Source organism: Mus musculus, chromosome 17 (genome assembly GCF_000001635.26).
Source record: "Mus musculus strain C57BL/6J chromosome 17, GRCm38.p6 C57BL/6J".
Lineage (NCBI taxonomy): Eukaryota > Metazoa > Chordata > Mammalia > Rodentia > Muridae > Mus > Mus musculus.
The window spans coordinates 58,081,586-58,107,071 of record NC_000083.6 but is presented as its reverse complement, the minus strand read 5'-3'; the positions used below and the strand labels follow the sequence as shown (position 1 = coordinate 58,107,071).

General features: G+C 39.0%; 1 protein-coding gene across 15 annotated transcripts in view; it reads right to left on the bottom strand.

Moving 5' to 3' along the window:
* Cntnap5c (contactin associated protein-like 5C) overlaps nucleotides 1-25,486 on the bottom strand; it is a 648,880-nt gene that overhangs the window by 310,882 nt on the left and 312,512 nt on the right. For all 15 annotated transcript variants that reach the window (XR_385354.3, XR_385355.3, XR_385356.3 and 12 more), the window contains 3 exons: nucleotides 14,595-14,859; nucleotides 4,830-4,979; nucleotides 2,304-2,475 (listed from right to left, as the gene is read on the bottom strand). Coding sequence is in view for 11 of the 15 variants with exons in the window: in XM_006524747.3 (XP_006524810.1) it covers nucleotides 2,304-2,475; nucleotides 4,830-4,979; nucleotides 14,595-14,859 (587 nt within the window). In the remaining 4 variants the exon portion in view is untranslated. The remainder of the gene's footprint in view (nucleotides 1-2,303; nucleotides 2,476-4,829; nucleotides 4,980-14,594; nucleotides 14,860-25,486) is intronic.

Here is a 25,486-nt window from a genome sequence, read left to right as displayed (position 1 = left end):
CCAACTGCCTCTTTATTTTATGCATCTTTTACACATATGTTCCCTCCCACCATCTATCGCTGCTACTAGTTTACATGCATACACATTTTCATTAAGACATCTATTTTTATTACAAAAAAATTGAAAGGAAACAGAAAACTCAGAAACACCTGCCTTTGTAATCCCTGGTCCTGCCTCCCAGATTGCAAACAAATGTAAATTAGATCATTGAGAGACCAAACATAGCATTGACCCAGGTTTCCTTTTGGTTAGGGAAAGTCACTGCAATTCAAGTGAAACATACCACTTACACTCTAAAGGAATCACACACATCTCTCATTATACAATTAAACAAACTACACTTGTATGCAATATAATTAATTACTCAAGACTAGAATTACACAAAAGTAATGGTGCAGAGTAGATGGCAATGACTTTTATGTAATCAAAAATAATGATAGCTTTCTTGATTGCATATTAGGATACCAAAGATATCCCAATTGACAAATGTCCCTGTATTGATCTGTAATATATAAAATATTGCACCAGATGATGATTTTGGAAGTGTCTCCATTGCCAGGAATGTAGACTTGGGATGGGATTCATTTCCTATACTAGCTTTGATTTGGAGGCCTTTAAATTAGCATATTTTAATGAAGTACACATTTTATTTCTCACTTTCCCAGCTGGTCAAATGGAAAAAAAATACACAAGGATCAAGAAGTCTGCATGATATGCTGGTGATCCCATGTGTAATGGTATTACTAGAAGTGTGTGTTAATGTTCCATCTAATTACAGTGGTCATTTCCAGAATTAACTGAGGCCGTGTTCTGCATGGCTGATTTCCCATGTTTCCCAGGAAAGGCACCTGATGTTTTTCCTCATTTCTCCCCTAACTCATGAGACACTCATCACTTGAACTCCCCTAACTGTGTCTATCATTTTTCTTTAACTCACGTTTCTAGCAAAATCCCATGGTGTTTCTTTTTAGTTCTCACATAGAACATGAAACCAAAATCTGCTAGTAAAAAGGCTCTCTTTCTGATGATTCCAGGTCTACATCCCTAGCTAAGTGGAAGCCATGCCCCTTCCCTGTATGACCTGGGAGCTGGACTGTAGCACATGAGTTGAACTATAGCATGTAAACTGAATTTAAGGCATGGTGAGTTACAAGACAATTCATCAGTTACTTGCTTCTCAGGAAATAAATATTTCCAAGAAAACTATCAATTGCTGTTAATTATAAAATACACCACAGTTTTAAATGCAAAGTCATGGCATTTTGGCTTGGTAACACAAGTCATCTTCTATTTCTGTACCATCTGTGGCACTATCTCCTATCAGTTTCTCAACTTGGCCAAGTATGATTTGCTTCATTCTTTAAGATCTAATTCATTTAACTACCCGAACTTCCTCCATCTCATTCCTCATTCTCACAGTGGTATGAACTTACTGCTATCACATCTTACTGATAACGTATGTTTCACAAATCATGGTATATTTCATGGTATATTTATAGCAGTGACTAATTAATGTAATAAGAACCTCTAAAGCCAAACTTAACAAATCCTAATTACCTATTGGCTCATTGATATCTTCAGAGGGTAAGCAGAATTAGAGAATGAAGCAGGTTGGTGCTATAGATGGAATGTGGCAAAATTTTTCTGAAATTCAGCATCCATTCTCTTTGGTTTCCTGACTTTAAATATAGAAACTTCTACTATAAGAGTAGCCAAATACCAACAGAGATGCAGTTAGAAACAGTGTGTCATACTAAATTTCTGGGCTGTAGAATAAAAGTACTGATTCTCATTAGCCTTCTGTCTGGTTTCCTTAGAAATAAAGAAAAAGTGGGTGAGGTTACTAGGATCTAGAGTCAGCCATCCACAATTGAGGACAACCATGTTGAGCTCACCCAAACCCTTAGCTGTAGATTTCCTGAAGCTTTTGACATTATAGGAAGGACACCATGGCAGACTAAAAATGAAATTGTTTAGGGAGAGCAATTCCTCCCTTTTATGCTTTACTCTTAACTTCAAAGTAATCAAATGTTTATGCATAAAATTTTAATCCTTTCACAAATTTCTATTAGCATTTAATTTGCATATCCCATTTACTGCACGTTAACTTGAAGAGGGAATAAACTAATATAAACCGTTTTCTCTGGACTTGAAATCCTTTAAGAAACATTATACATTATGTGACTGAATTATGTCTAGTGTGGTAAATGTCTACAGATTAGAATTTTGGTTACAGAAACTCATATTCAGAACAGTGAGAATGGGACGTGATGGAGGAACAGAGGAGACAAGACAATAATTACCTGTCTTTGATGCTACACAGATCAATGTGTAAATCACTAAAACTCCCCAGGGAGCCTTGCTGAACTGAAATAAGATCCTTGGGCTGGTTATCAATAAAGATGAGCCTCATGCAGCCTTGGAAAGCCTTAATCGGGTTTAAGCATTGGGAATCAGTGAGATTGTCAGGGCACCCTGTGGGACAGAGAAAAAACATGAAGAGCACTGAAATGATCTGTTATTGTTTTGGCAACTTATTGATTGAAGACAGTAAGCTCTAGTTATTTGGGCACTTTATTATTCATAACAGGGAATACTTTTGTTGTAAATCCTAGCCCAGTAAGAAGTACAAAAATAAAGTAAAACTGGGATTCTTAGTCACCATAAAGAAATACCATTGTGCGTGTGTGTGTGTGTGTGTGTGTGTGTGTGTGTGTGTGTCTGTGTCTGTGTGTCTGTGTGTGTGCAAGTGTACGTGTATATGTTTGCTTGTGTAGTGTACAACTGAAGATGCAGTGTGTCATGTGGGTACATGTAGAAGCCAGAGATTGACAACAGGTTTTCTTTCTCTGTAATTTTCTATTTTATTCTTTGATATAAGGTCTCCTTTTGAACTAGGGCTTCACCAATTTACCTAGACTGTTTTGTCTTCCAGGGCTCTCCCTTCACTTGACTTTACTTTGTGTAACACTGCCTCTTCAAACACCTGGGAGCTTTGTGACTTGGGTAGGCTGAGTTGTCAACAAACCTCAGGAGCTTTCACCAGCACTGAAACTCAAGCTGTTCCATGTCATGCCCAGTATTTTATATGGGTACTGGGAATCCAAACTCAATTTCTCATGCTTGCATGGCAAGAATTTCACAACTAGACTCAGACACACACACACACACACACACACACACACACACACACACAGTAAATGCTCTGGAATTTTGGTTGTCTCTCAAAACACACATCTAATTCCTGAATGCAGTTCTGAATAACACTTTCTAGGAAATTATGCTGCAGCAAGGATGACAGCCGAGTAATTTTCTGGTTAATTGAGGAACATTCATAAGATTTGCTCCTAAGAAAGGTACACTCAGGAACCAAGCAGGATTTTGACATGTAGTGCAAAGAAAATCAAGATATTAAGAGAACTGTAGGCTTAAGTGCACAAAGCTATAGGCCATAATAGCCCATGTGAATATCAAAAGAGTAATACCACATCTATTAATGAGTGTTCTCTTCAAAGGATATGTATGTATCATTGCTGTTATTGCTTTTATTATTGTGCATGTGTCAGAAAGAGTGTAAGCAAGCATGTGCCAACATGTAAGTATGGAAGTCAGAAGACAGAATTGTGAAGCCCATTCTTTTCTCTCACTATCGGTTCCTAGGCTGAAACTCAAATTCTTAGTTTGAGTGATAAGTGTCTTTGCCCATAGAGTCATCTTGCTATCTCATCAGTGAATGCTATTTCACAGTGCTTATTTTTAGTTACCTCATGGGAATAAACTGTCAACTCTAGGGCACTGCTAACTCAAGCTCATATCTACAAGATCTGAATCAGGTTGTGCCACTATTTACATTGTAGAAGGGAATCGGGAGGTAAGGGAAACAGTCCCGTATGTATGGAATGTGTGCAAATGATGTCATGCATAGAGACCAGTGCCTTTTATATGTTGTGTAAACCCTCCACCCCTAAGCTTCAACAAACATGCAATTTTTTCTTGTTTATATTTCCTAGTCATTCTGAAAGTTAGCTTTGTTACATGTGTTCTAGAAAAGGAGTCCAGGGACTATATCTCAAGAGATTGATGTCAGAGAACCTTGGGGACTAAGTCTCCATTAGATGTGGCTTCTATAAAGCAGAACACTGCTACAGAAGTAGGCATTATCTCTTTTAATAAAAGATACCAATAACATTCTCAATATAGGTGCATTTATTAGAATGTTAATATGCCAAATAAGCTTTGTCCACCTGTTTGTTTTTGCTTGTGTTACTGGAAGTGTTGCCAGCATTCAGTGAGCATTAGAAAAAGCAATGACTCAGAATTGGCAATGGCTTCTCCCTTTGTCCCTTGGATTCCTTATCTCCTCTTCACTTTGCCCTTTCACCCTCCATGGGTGTGGATGATCTTCAAGACATGGGAAGTGGAGATGAGGCTCACAAAGTAAAGTAGCAGTGGGGTGACCTCAATCACCTAGCCAGGTATTGCCTGCCTCTCAGCTTCTTTTCTGAGTTTCCAGCTGTCTTTCTCATCTCCAACATGAGATCAAGGAGCTTGGCATGGATACAAGGATAACCTTTGATGAGTTATGTAACACAGCTCTAGTAGTAGAAGTACTCCTATTGCTTTCTTAGATAGCTAACATTTGCACAGTTGTCTGAGATTTTGGTGTTTGAATGCATATGCATGCATGCATGCATGCACAGCTATGGGGAGGCTTGGTGAATTGACAGAGCATGTAGTACAATAATTTCCCTGACTCTTTGTGTGTGTGTGTGTGTGTGTGTGTGTGTGTGTGTGTGTGTGTGTGAAATATCAAAGGCTAGGGAACTTACCTCCAAAGTAGTAGCTATTTCCAGAATATATCTGCAGCCAGGAGGTGTCTGGAGGCAGGGATGCAGCATCATTATCCAGTGTGAGAGTAACACGATTTCTTCTGGCACTGATGCTGACAGAATGCCACATGCCATCATTCAAGCCACTGCCTGCAAGAGAAACAGGAAGGGCTGTTTTATGAAAATCATCTCTCTCCTCTGCCTTACAGCTTACTCTGTTTTCCTAAACCATTTGCATTATTTTTTTTCTTAGAAAAAAGTGGAAAAAACAAATATATGGGACATGTATGCCAAATAAAGAAATGCTATATATTAACTAATATGATGATAGGTGGCTACAGAGGAAAAAGCTGAAAACAAAACAAAATAAAACCTCTTAAAACTGCTCAAAATGATACTGGCAAATGGATCCTCAGACAGAGGAGATATACATCATTTTAGTCCTCCGACTTTACTAAACTTTGTATCCTGCTGTTAGTGAAAGCTTTTGCAAGATTTTGTTTAAACCAATAGCTACAAGATCAAAACCAGGACTTCGTATATCTTATACAATGACTCTACCACTGAGTTTCAATGTTTCAGGGAAATTATTTAATTATACAAGTTTACTTTCTTAGTTCCTTTATATATTGCTGTGATAACATACCCCAATCAATTTAACTGGGAGGATAACTACTTTATTTTATTTCACAGTTTATGAATAAAATAATGGCACTATGGCATGAAAGTCAGGGCATCAGGAGCTTGAAGTAGCTTCTATATCATATCCACAATCAAGAAACAGAGAAAGATGAACAGATAATGCTTCTCACCTTGCTATCTCTACAGTATACCATCCAGGATCAGATATCCAGACCAGCAAATGTCCCTGCTTACACTTGTGAGGATGGGTTTTTATATATCAAATACCATACACAAGGATGTCCCTTACAGATAGCCTCGTTCTAATCTTAATATTGGTGATCCCTTTTGGGTCATCCTGGAGGCTTGCTTGTGAGTGAATCTAGATCCTATCAAGGTGACAGTTAGAATTAATCATAGCTACACAAGAAGAGTTTCATTTAAGAATATAACGTGCTTTGAACATATCCTCTTCAACATACTACTAGCTTTCCCCATGCCCCACATCGACCCATTCTTCAGACATGGTTGCTTCTACTCTGATGTCAGATTAGTGAAGTGGATGAAGCTGGATGGTAGAGAGAATTTCCTATTGAGGTCAGCACAGACCAATTGAATACCAATGATAGAAAAGTTAATATATTTAGTTGACTCTGTGTGTGGTTGGGTACACATGTGAAGATCAAAGGATAATGTGTGAGTTGAATCTCTTTAGCTACTACCAGTATCCCAGGAATTGAGCTCATGTAGTCAGGCTTGCTGGTGAGCAACTTTACTGGCTCAACTGTCCATCTGGACTACAACAGTTCTTCCTGAGTTTATCATAAAACATTGCCTGAGTCACCTGACTTTCTTGACCTCTAAGTCATCACTCTCAAAGATGATTTTATCAGTTTGGTATCATTGCTAAACGAATAAAACATGATCAGAAGAAAATTACTAGGTATTTAGAGGGAAAAGGGGTTGCTTATCAAAGGCAGCATTTCCTTTTCCTGTACCCCAAATTCCATTCAGCTGCGCTGCAACGCTGACCTATCTTATTGAAGAAACTGAATTAGAAATTTGTCCTGAAGGCTCAGTAACTTCCTTTCAAAAATTTTTATTTATGGAGATTCTTGCTTGTATATGACCCACTAAACCACTGGAAAATAAAAGTCATACTGACTGCTCAGGCCACAATAACACAGGACTTAAACATGATCTGCATTCAGCTGACCTTCAGTTTTCCCGACTGTGGGCTTAGCTGCCTTCTCCTTCCATCAGATTCCTCACCTGCAAAAGTGGAGCACTTACCATTCTTAAAGATGGCTCTAGAAACTGCTACTAAAGTTGTCTGTGCAAACACTTCAGCTCAGGTGCCCAGGTACTCACATGGACTGAACTGATGAGCAGAACAGTCCAAAGAGCCTTGGGAGGTTGGGAAGGTACAGATATTAACATCTCATGCCTTTGTGTTTTGGAATGACCCACAGTTAAAAGGCAGGGACAATTGCAGAAAGCATGAAATATCATCCTTTGATTTTAAGCCAATGAGGAAGACAAAGAACCTAACAAGCCAGCCAATAGATAACAAGGCTGATTCTGGGCAAAGCATGACTATTTGCATTCCTAAATTCAAGGGACTATGGTCCCCCACATAAGACCTACACAAGGTGTGTTCATCCAACACCCTATTCTACAGTGAAACCAGTTTGAGATGCCTTAAACAAGCATGGTTTCCAGCCGATTAATGGTTGCTGGATAAGAGGACATGTACTTGAGTAGTGTAGCCACTAGTAAGGTACTTCAGAATGTGTAGCTGCCCACTCATGCTCCTATAAACAATACTAATGGAAACCACTGACTTATTAAAAGCCAAGACAATGAAAGTAGTTAAGGAACTAGTTTGGAACAAGAGGGATCAATAGGAATGGGAGCAAGCAGATGTGAGAAAGAGAGAGAGAGAGAGGGAGAGAGAGAGAAATGTGGATGAATATGATCAAAATATATTATACATGTATGAAAATTTTATAATGAATAAATTACCTATAATTAACATATGGTAATACAAAATCAAAGGCAAAACTTACACAAGAGCAAACAGTTGCAAACTTACAGCTCTAGGTGAGACAAGGATGACAGTCAGGGAAAAAAGAAGTGTTACTCTACTAAGTCTAGAAATGTTTCACAGAGTATGTGAGAGACAGAGATTTTAGCCCTTGGAGCAAAAATTCTAGGTGAAAGACATCTACCCAGGTGATAATGATATAGGTCATAGAGAATATAAAAAGATAATGGAAAGAGAGATGTCCCTAGGATGACAATCAAAGCAGGAGGGAAGAGAAACCAGTCACCAAGGCCTGGTGTGCCAGGCTAGAAAGACCATCAAGCAAGAGCCTTTGAAACAGGGTTCTGGAGTATGTTTTACTCAAACCAATTTCTGCAAATAATATATACATATTATTAGGTATTTTCCTCATTTATATTTCCAATGCTATCCCAAAAGTCCCCCATACCCTCCCCCCACTCTCCTACCCACCCACTCCCACTTTTTGGCTCTGACATTCCCCTGTACTGAAGCATATAAAGTTTGCATGACCAATGGGCCTCTCTTTCCAGTGATGGCTGACTAGGCCATCTTAATACATATGCAGCTAGAGACAAGAGCTCCTGGGTACTGGTTAGTTCATACTGTTGTTTCACCTATAGGGTTGCAGTTCCCTTTAGCTCCTTGGGTACTTTCATATGTGTGTGTGTGTGTGTGTGTGTGTGTGTGTGTGTGTGTGTGTGTGTGTATAAATATGTATATGTATATATATATATGTATATATATATATATTTATATATTTAGTATATATAGTATATAGTATGAACAATCATACTATATATTTGAGAATATATATATATATATATATTAGTACAAGTGTTTATTCTCAATTTTCTCATCTGTATATTGTGTGTGACTTTTGTATGTTGCATAGTAACTACACATGACTCCCATCAGAGAACCACAGCAAAATTTCTCCATTAGATTTCTCAAGCGAATTTACCAATTCACATTCCCACAGGACCACTTGAATTTAAGAGAATTTATTTTATATTTTGTTTTTGTATGGGTTTTGTGTGTGTGTGTGTGTGTGTGTGTGTGTGTGTGCGCGCGCGCATGTTGTGTCATTGGTGAACATGCACATGTGTGTATACACATGCAGAAGATATGATTTTTAATTTTATATATATGGTTTTTCCCTGCATGTATGTCTGTCCACCATATGCCTATACTAGGTCTAGAGAAGAAGGCATCAGAAGATGGCTGTGATCCACCATGTGGCTGCTCAGATTTAAATATGTGTCATCTGCAAGAGTAGTTAATAACTCTTAACTGTTCAGTCTTCATATATCCAGTCCCTCCACCTTGATAGATTGAGATTAGTGTCCTTAGTCTCACTAAGTTGGCTAGGCTGGCTTGCCATAGAGTCCAAGTGATCAACCTGTCTTTGCTTCCTCATCCCTAGATTACTGGTCCACATTGTTACACCCACTTTTTAAAGTGGTCCTTACACTTTACTGAATAGACTATGTCTCTTGCACTCATGATTCTCTGAAGAAGGAAAAGTAGCCATTTGTGCTTAGGGCATTACCTGTTTGGCATATCAAAGTGAACTGTGGCTAGACAAGGTTATCAGTCATACACAAAAGCAGAAGCACTGTCCAGCCTGGAAAATTGTTAAAGCTGCATGAACTGATTGCAGGGGTTATTTTTTTGTTTGTTTGTTTGTTTTGTTTTGTTTTGTTTTTTTCTGCCTTTCACACCTTACTTAAAATCATGAGACAATTTCCAGGAACTTAGACACATTTCTTAATCTTTCTAAACTAGTCTCCTCCTCTGTTAAACACACACAATAGACTGGGGCACCACTCAACTTTCTTTTTTTTATTTTATTTTATTTTATTTTATTTTATTTTATTTTTTATTAGGTATTTAGCTCATTTACATTTCCAATGCTATACCAAAAGTCCCCCATACCCACCCACCCCCACTCCCCTACCCACCCACTCCCCCTTTTTGGCCCTGGCATTCCCCTGTACTGGGGCATATAAAATTTGCGTGTCCAATGGGCCTCTCTTTCCAGTGATGGCCGCCTAGGCCATCTTTTGATACATATGCAGCTAGAGTCAAGAGCTCTGGGGTACTGGTTAGTTCATAATGTTGTTCCACCTATAGGGTTGCAGATCCCTTTAGCTCCTTGGGTTCTTTCTCTAGCTCCTCCATTGGGAGCCCTGTGATCCATCCATTAGCTGACTGTGAGCATTACTGGACATGGAGAAGACCAAACCTACGGATAATAGGAATTGATGAGAATGAAGATTTTCAACTTAAAGGGCCAGCTAATATCTTCAACAAAATAATAGAAGAAAACTTCCGAAACATAAAAAAAGAGATGCCCATGATCATACAAGAAGCCTACAGAACTCCAAATAGACTGGACCAGAAAAGAAATTCCTCCCGACACATAATAATCAGAACAACAAATGCACTAAATAAAGATAGAATACTAAAAGCAGTAAGGGAAAAAGGTCAAGTAACATATAAAGGCAAGCCTATCAGAATTACACCAGATTTTTCACCAGAGACTATGAAAGCCAGAAGAGCCTGGACAGATGTTATACAGACACTAAGAGAACACAAATTCCAGCCTAGGCTACTATACCCAGCCAAACTCTCAATTACCATAGATGGAGAAACCAAAGTATTCCACGACAAAACCAAATTCACACATTATCTCTCCACGAATCCAGCCCTTCAAAGGATAATAACAGAAAAAAACCAATACAAGAACGGGAATAACGCCCTAGAAAAAACAGGAAGGTAATCCCTCAACAAACCTAAAAGAAGACAGCCACAAGAACAGAATGCCAACTTTAACAACAAAAATAACAGGAAGCAATAATTACTTTTCCTTAATATCTCTTAACATCAATGGTCTCAACTCCCCAATAAAAAGACATAGACTAACAAACTGGCTACACAAACAAGACCCAACATTTTGCTGCTTACAGGAAACACATCTCAGAGAAAAAGATAGACACTACCTCAGAATGAAAGGCTGGAAAACAATTTTCCAAGCAAATGGTATGAAGAAACAAGCTGGAGTAGCCATCCTAATATCTGATAAGATTGACTTCCAACCCAAAGTCATCAAAAAAGACAAGGAGGGGCACTTCGTTCTCATCAAAGGTAAAATCCTCCAAGAGGAACTCTCAATACTGAATATCTATGCTCCAAATACAAGGGCAGCCACATTCATTAAAGAAACTTTAGTAAAGCTCAAAGCACACATTGCACCTCACACAATAATAGTGGGAGACTTCAACACACCACTTTCACCAATGGACAGATCATGGAAACAGAAACTAAACAGGGACACACTGAAACTAACAGAAGTGATGAAACAAATGGATCTGACAGATATCTACAGAACATTTTATCCTAAAACAAAAGGATATACCTTCTTCTCAGCACCTCATGGTACCTTCTCCAAAATTGACCACATAATAGGTCACAAAACAGGCCTCAACAGATTCAAAAATATTGAAATTGTCCCATGTATCCTATCAGATCACCATGCACTAAGGCTGATCTTCAATAACAAAATAAATAATAGAAAACCAACATTCACGTGGAAACTGAACAACACTCTTCTCAATGATACCTTGGTCAAGGAAGGAATAAAGAAAGAAATTAAAGACTTTTTAGAGTTTAATGAAAATGAAGCCACAACGTACCCAAACCTATGGGACACAATGAAAGCATTTCTAAGAGGGAAACTCATAGCTCTGAGTGCCTCCAAGAAGAAACGGGAGAGAGCACATACTAGTAGCTTGACAACACATCTAAAAGCTCTAGAAAAAAAGGAAGCAAATTCACCCAAGAGGAGTAGACGGCAGGAAATAATCAAACTCAGGGGTGAAATCAACCAAGTGGAAACCACTCAACTTTCAAGTTTAGGTTTCCTAAATGCTTTTCCAATTCAGATGTTTTTCTTTTTTCTTTTTTTAATAATTTTTATTAGGTATTTTCCTCAATTACATTTCCAATGCTATCCCAAAAGTCCCCTATACCCTCCCCCCACTCCCCTACCCACCCACTCCCACTTTTTGGCCCTGGCATTCCCCTGTACTGGGGCATATAAAGTTTGCAAGTGCAATGGGCCTCTCTTTCCAGTGATGGCCGACTAGGCCATCTTTTGATACATATGCAGCTAGAGTCAAGAGCTCTGGGGTACTGGTTAGTTCATAATGTTGTTGCACCTACAGGGTTGCAGATCTCTTTAGCTCCTTGGGTACTTTCTCTAGCTCCTCCATTGGGAGCCCTGTGATCCATCCAATAGCTGACTGTGAGCATCCTATGTTATTTTGCCATATTGTTGGCATTGGCATTATTGGCCTGCTGTCTCAGATGTTTTTCTATTGTGGCATATCATCTAATTTTACTTATTAATTCCAAGTTACTTTCAAATTATGTAAGAACAAAGAAGAGAATATAGAAATAAGTGAATAAGGCAATCTTGAAATGCCAATAATATGGCAAAATAACATATTGCTTTTATACTCTGTGGCCTGAGCCATCTTTGCTTGGACACCATTTGTTTATCCATATTAAATGCTATTAACACTTCCTTGTATAGTAGACAATCACCACAGTTATCAATATTTTCTCCTCCACATTTTCTGTATGTATATGTGTCTGTTTATTGATGTAAACACATATGTGAGGGAGTACATGTTTATATAAAAGCCAGGAGGTGACAACAGATACCAACTCATCTACTTTTCAACTTAATCTTTGAGACAGGTGCTCTCATTGGGCCTACATCTCACTGGCTGATTTGGCTAGACAGTCAGCATTCTCTTTCTTTTCCTCTTTTTCTTTTTTCCTCTGTTTCTGCCTCTTTCTCTTGCTATTCAACTTTCTGTCTCTGCCCTGCCTCTGCCTCAACTTCCAATTCTTTCTCTTCATTTTTCTCTTTCTGCCTCTGCTTCTGTCAGCTCTGCCTCCTCTGCCTCTACCTCCTTCAAACTGTGCAATAGTTGTGATTAGTTTACCTGACATCTACAGCTCGGTGCTAGGGATTAAATCAGGGTCTCAAGCTTGGAGTCTAAGTTCTTTACCTAATAAGTCCCTCCCTCCACCTCTGATGCTTTTCTTCTTATCACAAGCGCAGGGATCCATGATCAACACTCTCTTTACCCTACTACCTACCTCATTGGGTTATAAACCACCCAGTTATTTAAAGAAAAAAGAGGATACTGCATGGAGCTGGGGAACAAAAGATGGACTTGATATTTCCAAAGCAAGTCTAGTCTAGCACCACTCTGTATTTGAGTGCTTGTCTTTTAAACGAGGTTGTACTGTTGCTTAAGCATCAAATTCATGATATTCCCACTTTTGCCTCTCAGTTCTGGGACTAGAGACATATAACATCAGACCAAGACAAGGAGGAATTATATAATGACTTCGATGCACATGTCCCTAAGGTGTATGGAGCCAGTGAATGAAACCTCTTATTTGCCTTACAAGTTAATTCCGTCTTGAGGCAAGTTACAATCTCTGTCTTTTTCTGCAACATCCATCCCTGCACAAAATCCCTATGAATTTACATTAGCTTTCCATGTAGACCACTGAACTGACTGATAGCACACATCTTTTCTCTGTCATATCTATGCTCTACCTTTCTAGTTCCTCTATTGTCCACATCCATCTCGAACTGTCCATGCCCTTTTGTTCTGCATTAATCCTTTCTATAAACTGCATGATCAGGGGACAGACATCTCTTAACTTTAGACTCTAGTCACTTAAATAACACAAAGTAGATTAAAGCTGATGGTCAAATAATATACTAACTTTAATAAATCAAAAAATATTCAGGTACTCACAGATGCTGAGAGATGAAAAGTAAAGCATGCATATCAACCTGTCAAGACCTATACAAAACTGAGCCCATCAACATTCCATCATGGAGGTGGAATGGTCTTCTAGGCAGTTAACAGTGGCAGGGGAGGAGTATAGTCACTGGTAAGTTGCTCATGCTCCTGTAAATAACTCCTCACATATGTTTCTGTAAGTAATCCTTATTAAATTTATTGGTCAACTTAAGAAGAAGACATAGGGTTGGACAATTTAAAAAGAAGAGCCAGACCAGCAGAATTGAGAGGGACAAAAGAGGACAATGGGGTATACATGATAAAATTACCTACATAAATATATAAAATTGTTATAATGGAGCATATCATTACAGATCAATTAATAATTAAAGAAAGAATCATACAAACGAATAAGTCAAAACAGGGCTTCCTCTTGAATGCACTACTTCTCAGCAACTTCTTGTAAACATCTGTAACCTCCACTCTCTGACATAGTCATTTGTGACATGTCATGTTACTTACAGAGTTCTGATCTTAATTAACAATTTGTCTGTGTAACCTTCTGTCCCCAGTTGAGTGAAGAGTGGCTGGGGTGTCAGGATATGAGGTAAGATATGCTTCCACATGTCCCTTGGTATTTTGAGGGTCATATCCAAATGCTCCTTGATTGATGAAGTATCCAACCAGCTAAAACTCCACTGCCAAATGTCAACAGCAAGCCCTCTCACTGCATTGCCCATAAATGACAGGCTCAAGCTTTCCTAGTTGTGTAAACCTGGCTCATGACACAAGGCACGATGGATCTGTAAGATTTTTGTCCATGTATGAGAGGGTGACCATCTGGAGTTGTCATAATTAGTGTATGACAGAAAAATTGAGGTTGAATATGACTGTGCTATTTTTGTAGGACAGACCTAAATGTTAAGTTTTAACTGCTGAATGCTAAAATTATATTCAAGCCTGAGACCATTTCTATCACCTAAGATTTTTCTTTGTGTATGATTCAGTATGTTTTAGAAAGGAACTTATCTTTGGTTGACTTAGGTGAACAATTATAAACACAGGAAAGGAGAAGAGGAGAGAGGACATGAATCAGGAAAGGAAAAAAAGGAAGCTCAGAGGATGGTTAAAAACAACAGTAAGGCACATGGAAGAGGGAAGAGGGTAGAACAAAAGGAGAAGGAGGAGGAGAGAGAAGAGAAAGGCAGGGTTAATTACAGAAGAGATCAGCAGAATTTTTACCTGTGAAGATTTCAGTTCCATGTCTGGCCAATTTCTTAATCAGGAGCCTCAGAGTCCCGCCCTCCAGGATGAGCAGCAGGGTTCCTGAGCCTTCAGACAGTTCTGTGGACAGAAGCAGACCATCCTCATTCCATGTTCGAAACTGGAAACTCACTGACAGTCCATCAATTTGGGGGGTACCAGTCAACAGCAAATAACTGCTCCTGGAGTTGACAAATGTGATGGGGACAGTTTGTGGTTCTGAGCAGGAAAAGGTGACATTGCCCTGAAAAACAATAATAATAATTTTTAAAAACCCAAACATATAAAAGCCATTTTTTATTCTGCAATATAACAGTTGGTATAAACAACTAACCAAAGTCACCTTAATTTTGGGATTATTCCACATTCAACTATACCATATTAAAGGGACACATATACCAGCATTGATCAGATGGAATCTTTCTGTTAATGTTTCAAGATTCCAACAGTATCTCTAAGGATGATCTGAGCATCTATGGAGAGGGGTAAGGAAAAGTCAACATATTCTAGGATATAACAGATGTAAAGATATAAAAATAATTATATTAACTCCTTGAGAATAGCTCTGTGCCAAATTAAATCCGTTTCAAACTCTGGTATAACATTAAATGTAATACAAATAGAAAAATACTTTTATAGTAATGAATGTGCTAAAGAGAGATTGTTCCTGGATCCTAAAGAAGAAAGGCATGAAACAGGGAGAGGAGTTTCCATGAGCAGATGCTTTCATGGAAGTGAGGTGGGCAAAGAAAGGAAAGAATGCACTATGACTGTAACTGAGTGTAAAACCTTGAGAAAATTAGCAAAATGGAATTACTCTAAATGAGAAAGAAATGGAAGGTGCTCTAAGGATTCAAAGGAGAGAAGCAGGAACAGAGAACAACACTAAAGTGATGTGGCCATATTTTATATTTAGTGAGAATGTTTGCAGTTAGTAGGAAGCAATAGTTGTAAGAAGCAGGAAAAAGTGAAACCTCGAGGAATATAAGAGGGTCTTATATTACTTGGGGATGTACTTCAGGTGATCGAGGGCTTGCCTAGCATATACCAAGCCCCTAATAAATCTCCACCATCATACAAAGTAAGCATGGTGTTACATACCAGTAAACTCACCCCCATGGAGGTAGAGGCAGGATGATCAGAAGTATGGGTCACCCTTGACTACTTAATCACTTTGGGGCCAACATGGGCCCCATAAAACAACAAAAAGAACCAGTTTTGACTAAGGTAGGGAAAATTGTGAACAAACAAATATTTGCATATGTGAGTGTGAAATGGACCCTTGTATGTTCAAGACCCACAAAATAGATCCCATATAAGGAAGTTATTGTGAATTAAAGAATGTATATCTTCAGCCAAATGGATTGTCCATTTCTATAGAATAGTATAGAAGAAATACTGGACTACTGTTTAAAGAGTGCAGAATGGTTCTTTTTTGAAAGTCATTAGAGGTTTAGGTAACAAACTCTACATCCAAACACATCATGTCTTCATTTGCACAACCTAGCTTGTTTAGCCTCTAAAATCTAATCTCCACCTCAATGAATTGCCCTCTTATAATCTCATCCTACAGTGCCACAGATCACATACCCTGAACATTCATCCCTCCAGAGCATCTTTTGCATGATATGGCTCAATTTCTCTGAGCCTGCATCCCAAGCCAACAACACCAGTGGAATCCAGGCAGGGATCCTCAGGGGAGCTATCCAGAGCAACTACCTGATTATTTCCATCCAGAGTCCAAGTGTCAGAAGGACACACTTAGCTAAGTTCAGGACACCAGAAGTCTAACACACAGCAACATTTACAAAAGAGACATCCACAGTTCCTGGGTTCAGTTCATAAACTCCTTGAAAGGTGAGAATATTGACCTGAGATCACATCCCTAGAACACAAGTAAAAATGTGTGTGTGGCAGTCTGTACTTGTAATCCCAGAACAAGTAAGTGCATACAGATGTTCTCTGGATGTTTGCTGACCAGGCAAACAGGTTCAGTAAAGACCCTGTCTAAAGTTTAAAGTTGAAAAACCAATCAAGGCTGAGAGGTTGTGGTGACCTCTGGCCTCCACATGCACAGGCACACATACATATACTTCTATAGACCCACATAGGAGATACACAAAACATCTTCAGGTCTCAGCAACATTTGTGGTATTTGTTTATTCATGTAAACAAACAACCAGACCCAGGTGAACTTTTAGCAACACTGGTCCATTTGTAATAATTCACTATTCACGAAGCAATCAGGCTGTCTGAGCATGTGCTCTCAGGAATCATTGGTTGTAGTTATATAGATGTTTCTTCTATTTAGAAACAACTCCCAAAGTAGTGAATGACTAAATGGCTATTCATCAAGAAGCAGTGTGTACCATGCTAGGAAAAAGGCCAAATCTTTATACATACTCTAGATTCTGTAAAAGGCTATCTTTATGTCTCCACTTAAAGGCCACACACACACACACACACACACACCCCATCTTAAAGAAATTCAGAATCAAGTTTATATGATTCTAGTTATATCAAGTTGGTGATGACTGTGTGAGGGAATCCCATACACAGTCAGAAATCAGTAGCTGTCAACCGTTGCTCATTCCTCTGCTTTGAATGCCATCATATCTTAATGTACAAACAAACAATTGCATATTATCTCTTGTATCAATTTGCCTTTTTTGATCTCTGGAACATTCGGGGAAAAAAAACATATCACAATGTATGAGTGACTATGCCCACAATGCCAGCACTTTCTGATGAAATAAGTAAAGTTACATTGTTCAGTGGAGAAATTAAGAGGTGTTAGTAATTGTCCTTTTCTCCTTGTACTGCTGTTTTTATCATTGCTTATATTTACAAGTTTGTCCAGTATCACACTGGAACTGGAATTTGATGCTTTGTAGAGTAGTGCTTGGGAGATCAGATGGGGACAGATGTAAAGCAACTGAAGTTCTAAAATGGTACCTCCACTTAGAAATAGAGCCCACCTCCAGCAGGAAGACAGGGCATCAAGTGTGGGATGGGGTTGCCATCCCACAGTCACACCTCTGACCCATAGTTGTTCCTGTCTGAAAGAATTACAGGGATGGAAATGGAGAGGATCCTGAGGAAAAGAAGGTCCAGTGACAGGACAAAAGTGGGATCCAGCTCAAGGAGAGGTCCCAAGACCTGACACTATTACTAAAGCTATGGAGAGCTCACACAAAAGGATCTATCAGGACTGTCCTCCATAAGACCCAACAAGAAGCTGAAAGAGTCAGATGCATATATTTGTACCCAACCAATGGACAGAAGCTGCTGACCCCTGTTGTTGAATTAGGGAAGGCTGAAAGAAGCTGATGAGAAGGGCAATCCTGTAGGAGGACCATCAGTCTCAATTAATCTGGACCCCTGAGATCTCTCGAACACTGGACCACCAAACAGACAGCTTATACCGGCTGATATGAGGCCCCCCCCCCACATATACAGTAGAGTACTTCAGGGTCTGTGTTCATTCAGAGATGATGCACCTAACCCTCAAGAGACTGGAGGCCCCAGGGTGTTTAGAGGTCAAGTGGGGTGGGGGGTGGGGGGAATCTAGGTAGAGACAGGTTTAGGGTACAGAGGAGGTGTGGAATGTGGAGCAGATGGAGGGTGGATGAGGAGGGCAGGGAATAGAATATGGAATGTAAAAAATAAATTAAAAATAAAATTAAATAATAAAAAAAAGAAATTTGAAAACAGTTCAGTTAAAATTGTATCCTAGGCTTGCTGCATGATAATCAGGGAAGTTACCTCCACTGGTAACTGACACTCATACCAGGTCTATTCTTTGCTTTACAGAATGATGATAGTACTTGCATAATCATTGCAACACATGCTTGTTTGTATTAGGTACTTTCCTTGTTGCTGTGGTCAAACACCTCACAACAAAGAATCGAAAGGATAGTTTTGCTAACCATTCATGAAGATATAGTGCATCTTGGCAGAAAAGACATGGAATGAGGTAAGGTAGGCATGATGACAGGAACTTGAGGCGGCTGGTCACAGTGTCTTCATAGTCATGAAGTAGATGCAAATGAATGCTGGTGCTTAGCTTACTTTCTCACTTTTATTAAGCCTAAGATCCAGCATATAATACTAACCATATTTATCCTGGATATTCTCACTTTAGGTAACCTATGCAAGCTAACACTGTGCCAGCATGCCTTGACACTTATCTTCTAGGTGGATCTTTCAAGATCCTGGAAAGCTGCCAGTTTCAACCACTTAGTTGAGTTATTTTATTCTGCTCTATGATGTGAAAATACAACCCCTGAGTAGATGCTAAGCCCTACTATTGAACCTACCAGACACTTCTGATAACAGGATCAGAGGCTCCTGAGTTGGAATTAAAAAGTTAAGTCCCTCCCTGATGAATAAGGTTTTTAGTACCTTAATGTGCCATGCAATCTTTCAAAGACAGGAATCAACCAATAGTCTTGTCAATGATGCCAGTGAATCACAACAAAACCCAGTGTGGCATGATAACGCTAAAGCTTCAGTAGAGACAGCCATATTTTGGTGGTATCTAACAGAGCTCTAATTAGACTTAAGATCATATCAACAACATGGGAATCATGTCTGCTCCCAGAAACCTAGCCAATTATTCAAGGTTAATGAAGTCATGGATCATGGAGAAGAATCTACTACCACTACTTAACTAAGGTAGCATAAAACATTCTATATAATTTGCCTTATACTCAGAGATAAATGTAGTCTTCAAGCTACATTAATGGAATTTCTCTTTGTAAAAGATAGATATCAATCAAAATGCAGAGTTTTATAGCCTACTTCTGACTGATAACATCTTCAAGACATCCTCTTACAACTAAGGCTCAGGGAACATTGTGGAAGAAGAGGCATAAAGGTTATAAGACAGAAGACTGGGAATTTACTGGGAAATTATGTCTGATAGACATGGCAGAAGCTTCACCCATAATGTCACTGAAATAACTGCTCAAACATGAGCTGAGTATAACGATAATCATACTAAGGTAGACAGGAGAAAGCCCAAGAGGCATCAACTCTATACAAAGAAGTTAAGGCAACTGGAGAATGCTGAAACTTGGAGAAAAGTCTTCCCCAAGGAGGAGCTTATCAATTAATTGGTTGTCCAATACCAAATGATCACCCTTGAAAACGTAAATACAAATAACATTATAGAGAATGAACAGGTTGTAAACGTGTGTGTGTGTGTGTGTGTGTGTGTGTGTGTGTTTGTGTGTGTGTGTGTGTGTGTGTATACACAAAAAAAATTAAGTGGAATATGAATTTGAAAAAAGAGAAGCTATGGTAGAGTTCAGAGACAGGAAAAGCAAAGGGGAAATAATTTTATTTTATTATGATCTCAAAAAGACATAAGTTTACAAGGATAAAATCATATTCTCTGAGATTGAGTATTTTACTATGGGGGGGGGTTGTGTAGTTTGTCCATTTCAAGGTTGGAAATCCAAAATCAGCTTTACTGAAATGTTTGCCCTTTGTTCACAACCCATTGAATGGGTTACAACATAGCAAAAAAGGGCAGAATTTGCTGCACACAGAACGAGCTAAACACACCAAACCTCCTGTTTTAAGGTGTTTATGTTTATTTATAATTATGTGTACATGCATGTATATATAGTGTATGTGCATGTGTGTGTTCCTGTGTGTGTTTAGGCATGTGAGTTCCATACCCACAATCAAAAGTGCTCTAGTTACAATGTCGTTTTGGGCTGCCTAATGTAGGTGCATGGAACTGAACTTGGGTACTCTGCAGGAGAAACACCTGATCTTTTCTGATTCACATTCTCAGTAGTCTGCCTTCCCTTGTTGACAAAAAAATCCTCTGCGATCTTGTGATATGACCCATAGTTTCAAAGAATAGACTCCTCCATATTGTTATCTTGAATTCAGAAAAACCTTGACTGTGGGCACAAAACATACTACATGCTACTCATTAAGCATAAAATAGGACTTCCTCCCTAGAACACCTATAAGAGGAAGCCTGCTGCATCTGGTGAGAACAAAGTCTCCTCTGAATCTACCATTGAACTCTCTCTGAGGTTCATAAGCCTTGTACCTTGAAGCACAGCCCATCTTACTACCTTTCTCTCAAACCTCTTTTTCTCCACCCCTTAAAACTAACACCAATCATATCATTCTGCCAGATAAGAACATACATGCAGTTCAAGGTAACTGTAACTAAGAACCAACACAAAAATTTAAATATACTTAAAGCATGGAGACTTTATTTTGTAATTTAATAGAGTAGTAATCAAGCAGGAACTCTGTAGATGAAATTGTCATGTCACAGTGTCGAAGACTCAGCAAGGCTACATAAATTATAAGTGTACATATTAAATATTATTTTTGGTTCCACATGGCATGGTAAGATAGAAACCAGACAGCAGAGTCAAAGTGTCTCTCCTCACTGTTCTTTAGCACCATCTAATTCATTTAGTGTTCCAAGCTGTCATGAAACATAGCAAAGAGGCATTCACAACACTTTTAATTATTTTCCTGCTTGATCCGGGGTGGCTCTTGTTATCATTTTTAGCTATCAGCAGGGACTTACTTTGTCAACCCAGCTTGCCAGATTCTCCAACTTTCAAATGTCAGATGTAGTTACCTAATTGTTTTTCTTTATTTGCTTATAACCTCTTGTACATTCGGGATGTTTAATTTAAAAATAGCAGATCATACTTCCCAGACTCCATGCTAAAATGGACTAACTTATAAGCAACCTCAGCCTTGGAGTGTTGTGTGCATGCGGCTGTCCTATTGGGAAGTTGAGAATGAAGAAACAATTATACTCCTCTTTGGAAATTGAACTATTTAAGCAATGAACTCCAGCAAACTGAAACTCACCCAGGAATCTCAGGCTGGGTGAAAGAAAGGGCTGAAGTCTGATTTCAGTCAGAGAAGGAGTATGTCTGTCTGATTTTTTTTTTTTTTGCATGATTATGACAACTTTTCTAGCCTTCTTGCAAAAGAGATGAGCTCAGACAATGATGATGGGCAAGGTTAGATATGAATAGTGATTGTCCAATTTTTCATCTAATCTTCTTATTAAGATTCCACAGAGGGTATGGTGGCACACACCTTTAATATCAACACTCAGAAGACAGAAGCAGTCAGATCTCTATGCGTTTGGAGCCAGCCTGATCTACAGAGTGAATACCAGGACAGCCAGGACTACACAGAGAAACTGTGTCTCAAAACATTTCTCAGAACTCTCCAGAAAGATCCTACAGATGGATTTGAGGTACATACTGGACTTCTTTATTCATCTTCCTAATGTAGTGATATTGAATGTGTATATTTCCTCTGCTTTTAACTACTAATTGTATGCTTTGTTAGCTGCTTGTGGAAACTATGTTAGCCATCCTTGTTAGGGTTGTTATAACCTAGTCTCTGATTCTAGCAAAGTACATATGTCTATTTGTGTGTGTGCCTGCACACTTGCACATGTGAGTGCCCTCACATGTACATGTGTGTCTTAGTTGTTTCTGTGGAGAAAATATAAATGGCAGTGGGGAAAATAAGTAATAACCTTACCTTCAAGACATTTGCAGGTACACTTGGGTGTGAATGAGAACCCTTACTCTAAACCGGGAAACCTCAAGCAGGAAAGAACACTTGGTTCCTAACTGCTAAAGAACTATCTCCTGCCTTGTTTGTGTGTTACCCCATTCCTGCTAGAATGTGAAGGTACCCTAACAGCAAATGAAGTTTTAAATCAGACATCTATCACTTGGAAGTGTTTCTTTGGCAACCTGACTCATAAGCTCATTTAGGTTCTGGTTTCTCTACCACCAGTGACCACTACAGATTCTATATCCATATTCCCTTCTGACTGTCTGTGAGGCTTCTGCTTCATCTTTGAAAGCGTTTATATCCTGTCTTCCAATGTAGCTTTCAAATGTTGCATTTTACCAACAGACAAGAGCATATATCTAATAATATCTTATAGAAATAGCTACTTTAGGACAAATAATTAAATGTATAATAGAGTGACAGAAGAGTAAGGGGGGCATGATGATGATGAAGATGAAGATGATGATGATGATTAACCTATAAAGAAGCTAGTAGATAGCAAAAGACTAAAAACACTTCCCTACCTGGACTACTAATAAAATAACTATACCAGAAATGCTAGAGTGCTATATTAATGACAGATTAATGACAGAGTTGTCAAAATTTAACCATCACACTTGCCCACTCTCTCATTCTCAGCACTGCCTCTTTCTTCCTAAGTAAACCATAATTCTTCTATTTCTCTGTGTCCCTGGTCAAGAGATTTGGGATGTGATGAAAAGGAAACATGGGCAGTCACCTTCCACATTTCCATGGCTCCTACAACAGTGGGCCGTTGGAAAATGAATACAGACAAATATTGATTTAAATTTAGAGAAGAAATCAAAAGGGTTACTTTTTGGTATAACTGGATTCTAGTCATGAATATTTACTAATGATCAATATGTAAATGTGAGAAAACCCACTTATTTGTATTTTCACTATATTGTACTTTATTAGCATAATTGTAACACAGGGAATCATTTGTATGGAGAGGAAATACATGTAATATTGGTCCTCTCTGGTGCTCTTGTTTATCACAGGTCTTACATGTGCTTTCTCTCTCTCTCTCTCTCTCTCTCTCTCTCTCTCTCTCTCTCTCTCCCTCTCTCTCTCTCTCTCTCTCTCTCTCTCTCTCTCTCCCTCTCTCTCTCTCTCTCTCTCTCTCTCTCTCTCTCTGAGCAGATGGTTGAAGGACTTTCACAGGTTCCCACATTCTTGGAAACTGAACACATCATTTTTTTTTTTTTTTTTTTTGTAGAGACAGTCACATCTGGATCTTTTTATAGCTACCATAAGAAATCTAATTATATATTAACATCTTAAAAGATATTTTCTTTGGGTCATGCTACACATAAATAAGGCACTTTAGGCTTCCTTCCTCAGTTCCTGCCTCACTGCATGAAAGAATCCAATAATCAATCAATATGGTTAATAATAACATGGCCGTGGTATGGGGCAATTGGACCATGCCAACAGACAGGAGAATTGGTAAGGTTAAAGTAGGTTCAAAACCCTGGGGAATCCCAGAATTGAAAATGGTAGATGAGGAACCAGTTCCCTGCTCAGCTCTACCTGACCTGGATCATGTAACCATGACACCCCATTGAGAGGGCTAAAACAATAAGTCATGTAGGGATGACATCTGAAGTCCTTCCACTTGCAAATAAAGCATCCCTAACGTTTCAGACTGAACCAATGCTGGAGCATTTACCCCCAGATAACAAATGTCTATAAAGTCTCTATCAACCTGAAATAAAGTACATGAGGTATTTCACCAAGAATTTTCTCTGGGTAGCTGTTTTGTTGAGCTGTAACACTCTGGTAAAGAGTATTTTCTCCTGAAGAATTCATTGCTGAACCTAGAAACTGCCCAGCAGGCCAGTCTTATGCTTCTACTCACCTCTGCAGCTACAAACTGATCACAGCTAGGCACTGCAATTGGCTGTCAGTTGTTCCAGCTAGACCAAAGGCTCACAGAACCTTCTTTTGGGCCATGCCAGAGATATTCAGATTGCATCTGTCTCCTCTGAGTTGCTTGCCAGCAGAGTTTGGGCACTCCTACAGCAAGGCCAGACAATGTGCTTGCCTGTATAAGTACATGCATGTTAGTGTGTGTATGTGCAAGTGTGTGTGTGTGTGTGTGTGTGTGTGTGTGTGTGTGTGCGCTAACTCCTATTCCTCTTCCTCTTCCTCTCTCTCTCTCTCTCTCTCTCTCTCTCTCTCTCTCTCACACACACACACACACACACACACATTGTGTGAATGTTCCTATGAAGTATCATTTGGGAGTGATAACTCTTATTTTTCAAACTGTGGTTCTCAGTAAGATTTGGGACTTACAAATTCAGTCACAATCACAATTATAATTACAATTACACTGGCTGGTCTATTTTCACCAGACATCCTCCTATTTCCACCTCTCTGCACTGACAGTACTAGCACATGGTAGCATAACCAGATTTTTGTATGAGTGTCCACTGAGAGAGGGAGAGAGAGAGAGAGAGAGAGAGAGAGAGAGAGAGAGAGAGAGAGAGAGAGAGGAGTCAGCTCATGCGAGTGCGCACACACGCGTGCGCATGCGCGCGCACACACACACACACACACAATAACATGCATGCACTTATATAGTAGAATGTAGGATGCAGTTCCCCATGCTTGCATAGAAGGCACAGTTTATGAAGTGAACTATCTCACAGTTCAATGATACATGTTGATTAGCAGAGGACAACATATACAATTTAAGGAACATTTTTAGAATGCCCTCAGCTGTAAGTGACAACCAGTTGCCTGACTATTCCTTCTCTCTTCCCTCTCCTTGCTAAACTGTTTTCCCAGAGGAGTGAATGTTTAATATTATACTCTATAGAGTAGAATGGCTGACTTCACTGGAGAAGATTGAATGAGAGAATTATATGCAGCAGCTTAGCAGTGTATTGCTACAAAATGGAAAGCAGAGGAAACAAAGGAGGGTGGATATGAGTTTGGAGCAGTCTTTTACTTTCAAAAATATTCAGGTCATTCTCCCATCACATTTGAAGTATGTCAAATTCTGACTGAAACCCAATAAAAATCCATCCAACTAAATGCTTTCAACTATGGCAGAAAGGCTCATCAAAATTGATATCTTGTAGTAATAACACAATTGTAGTGATTTTCTCATGATATCATGTGGGATATCATGATAATAGTTCTTGTTTAAGAACTTCTGACAGGGATGACTGGGTGCCGTTTAAGTCTTTGTGATGGAATATTTCAGTATAAAGCCAATGGAGTGGCCCTGATCTTCCACACATCCAGTA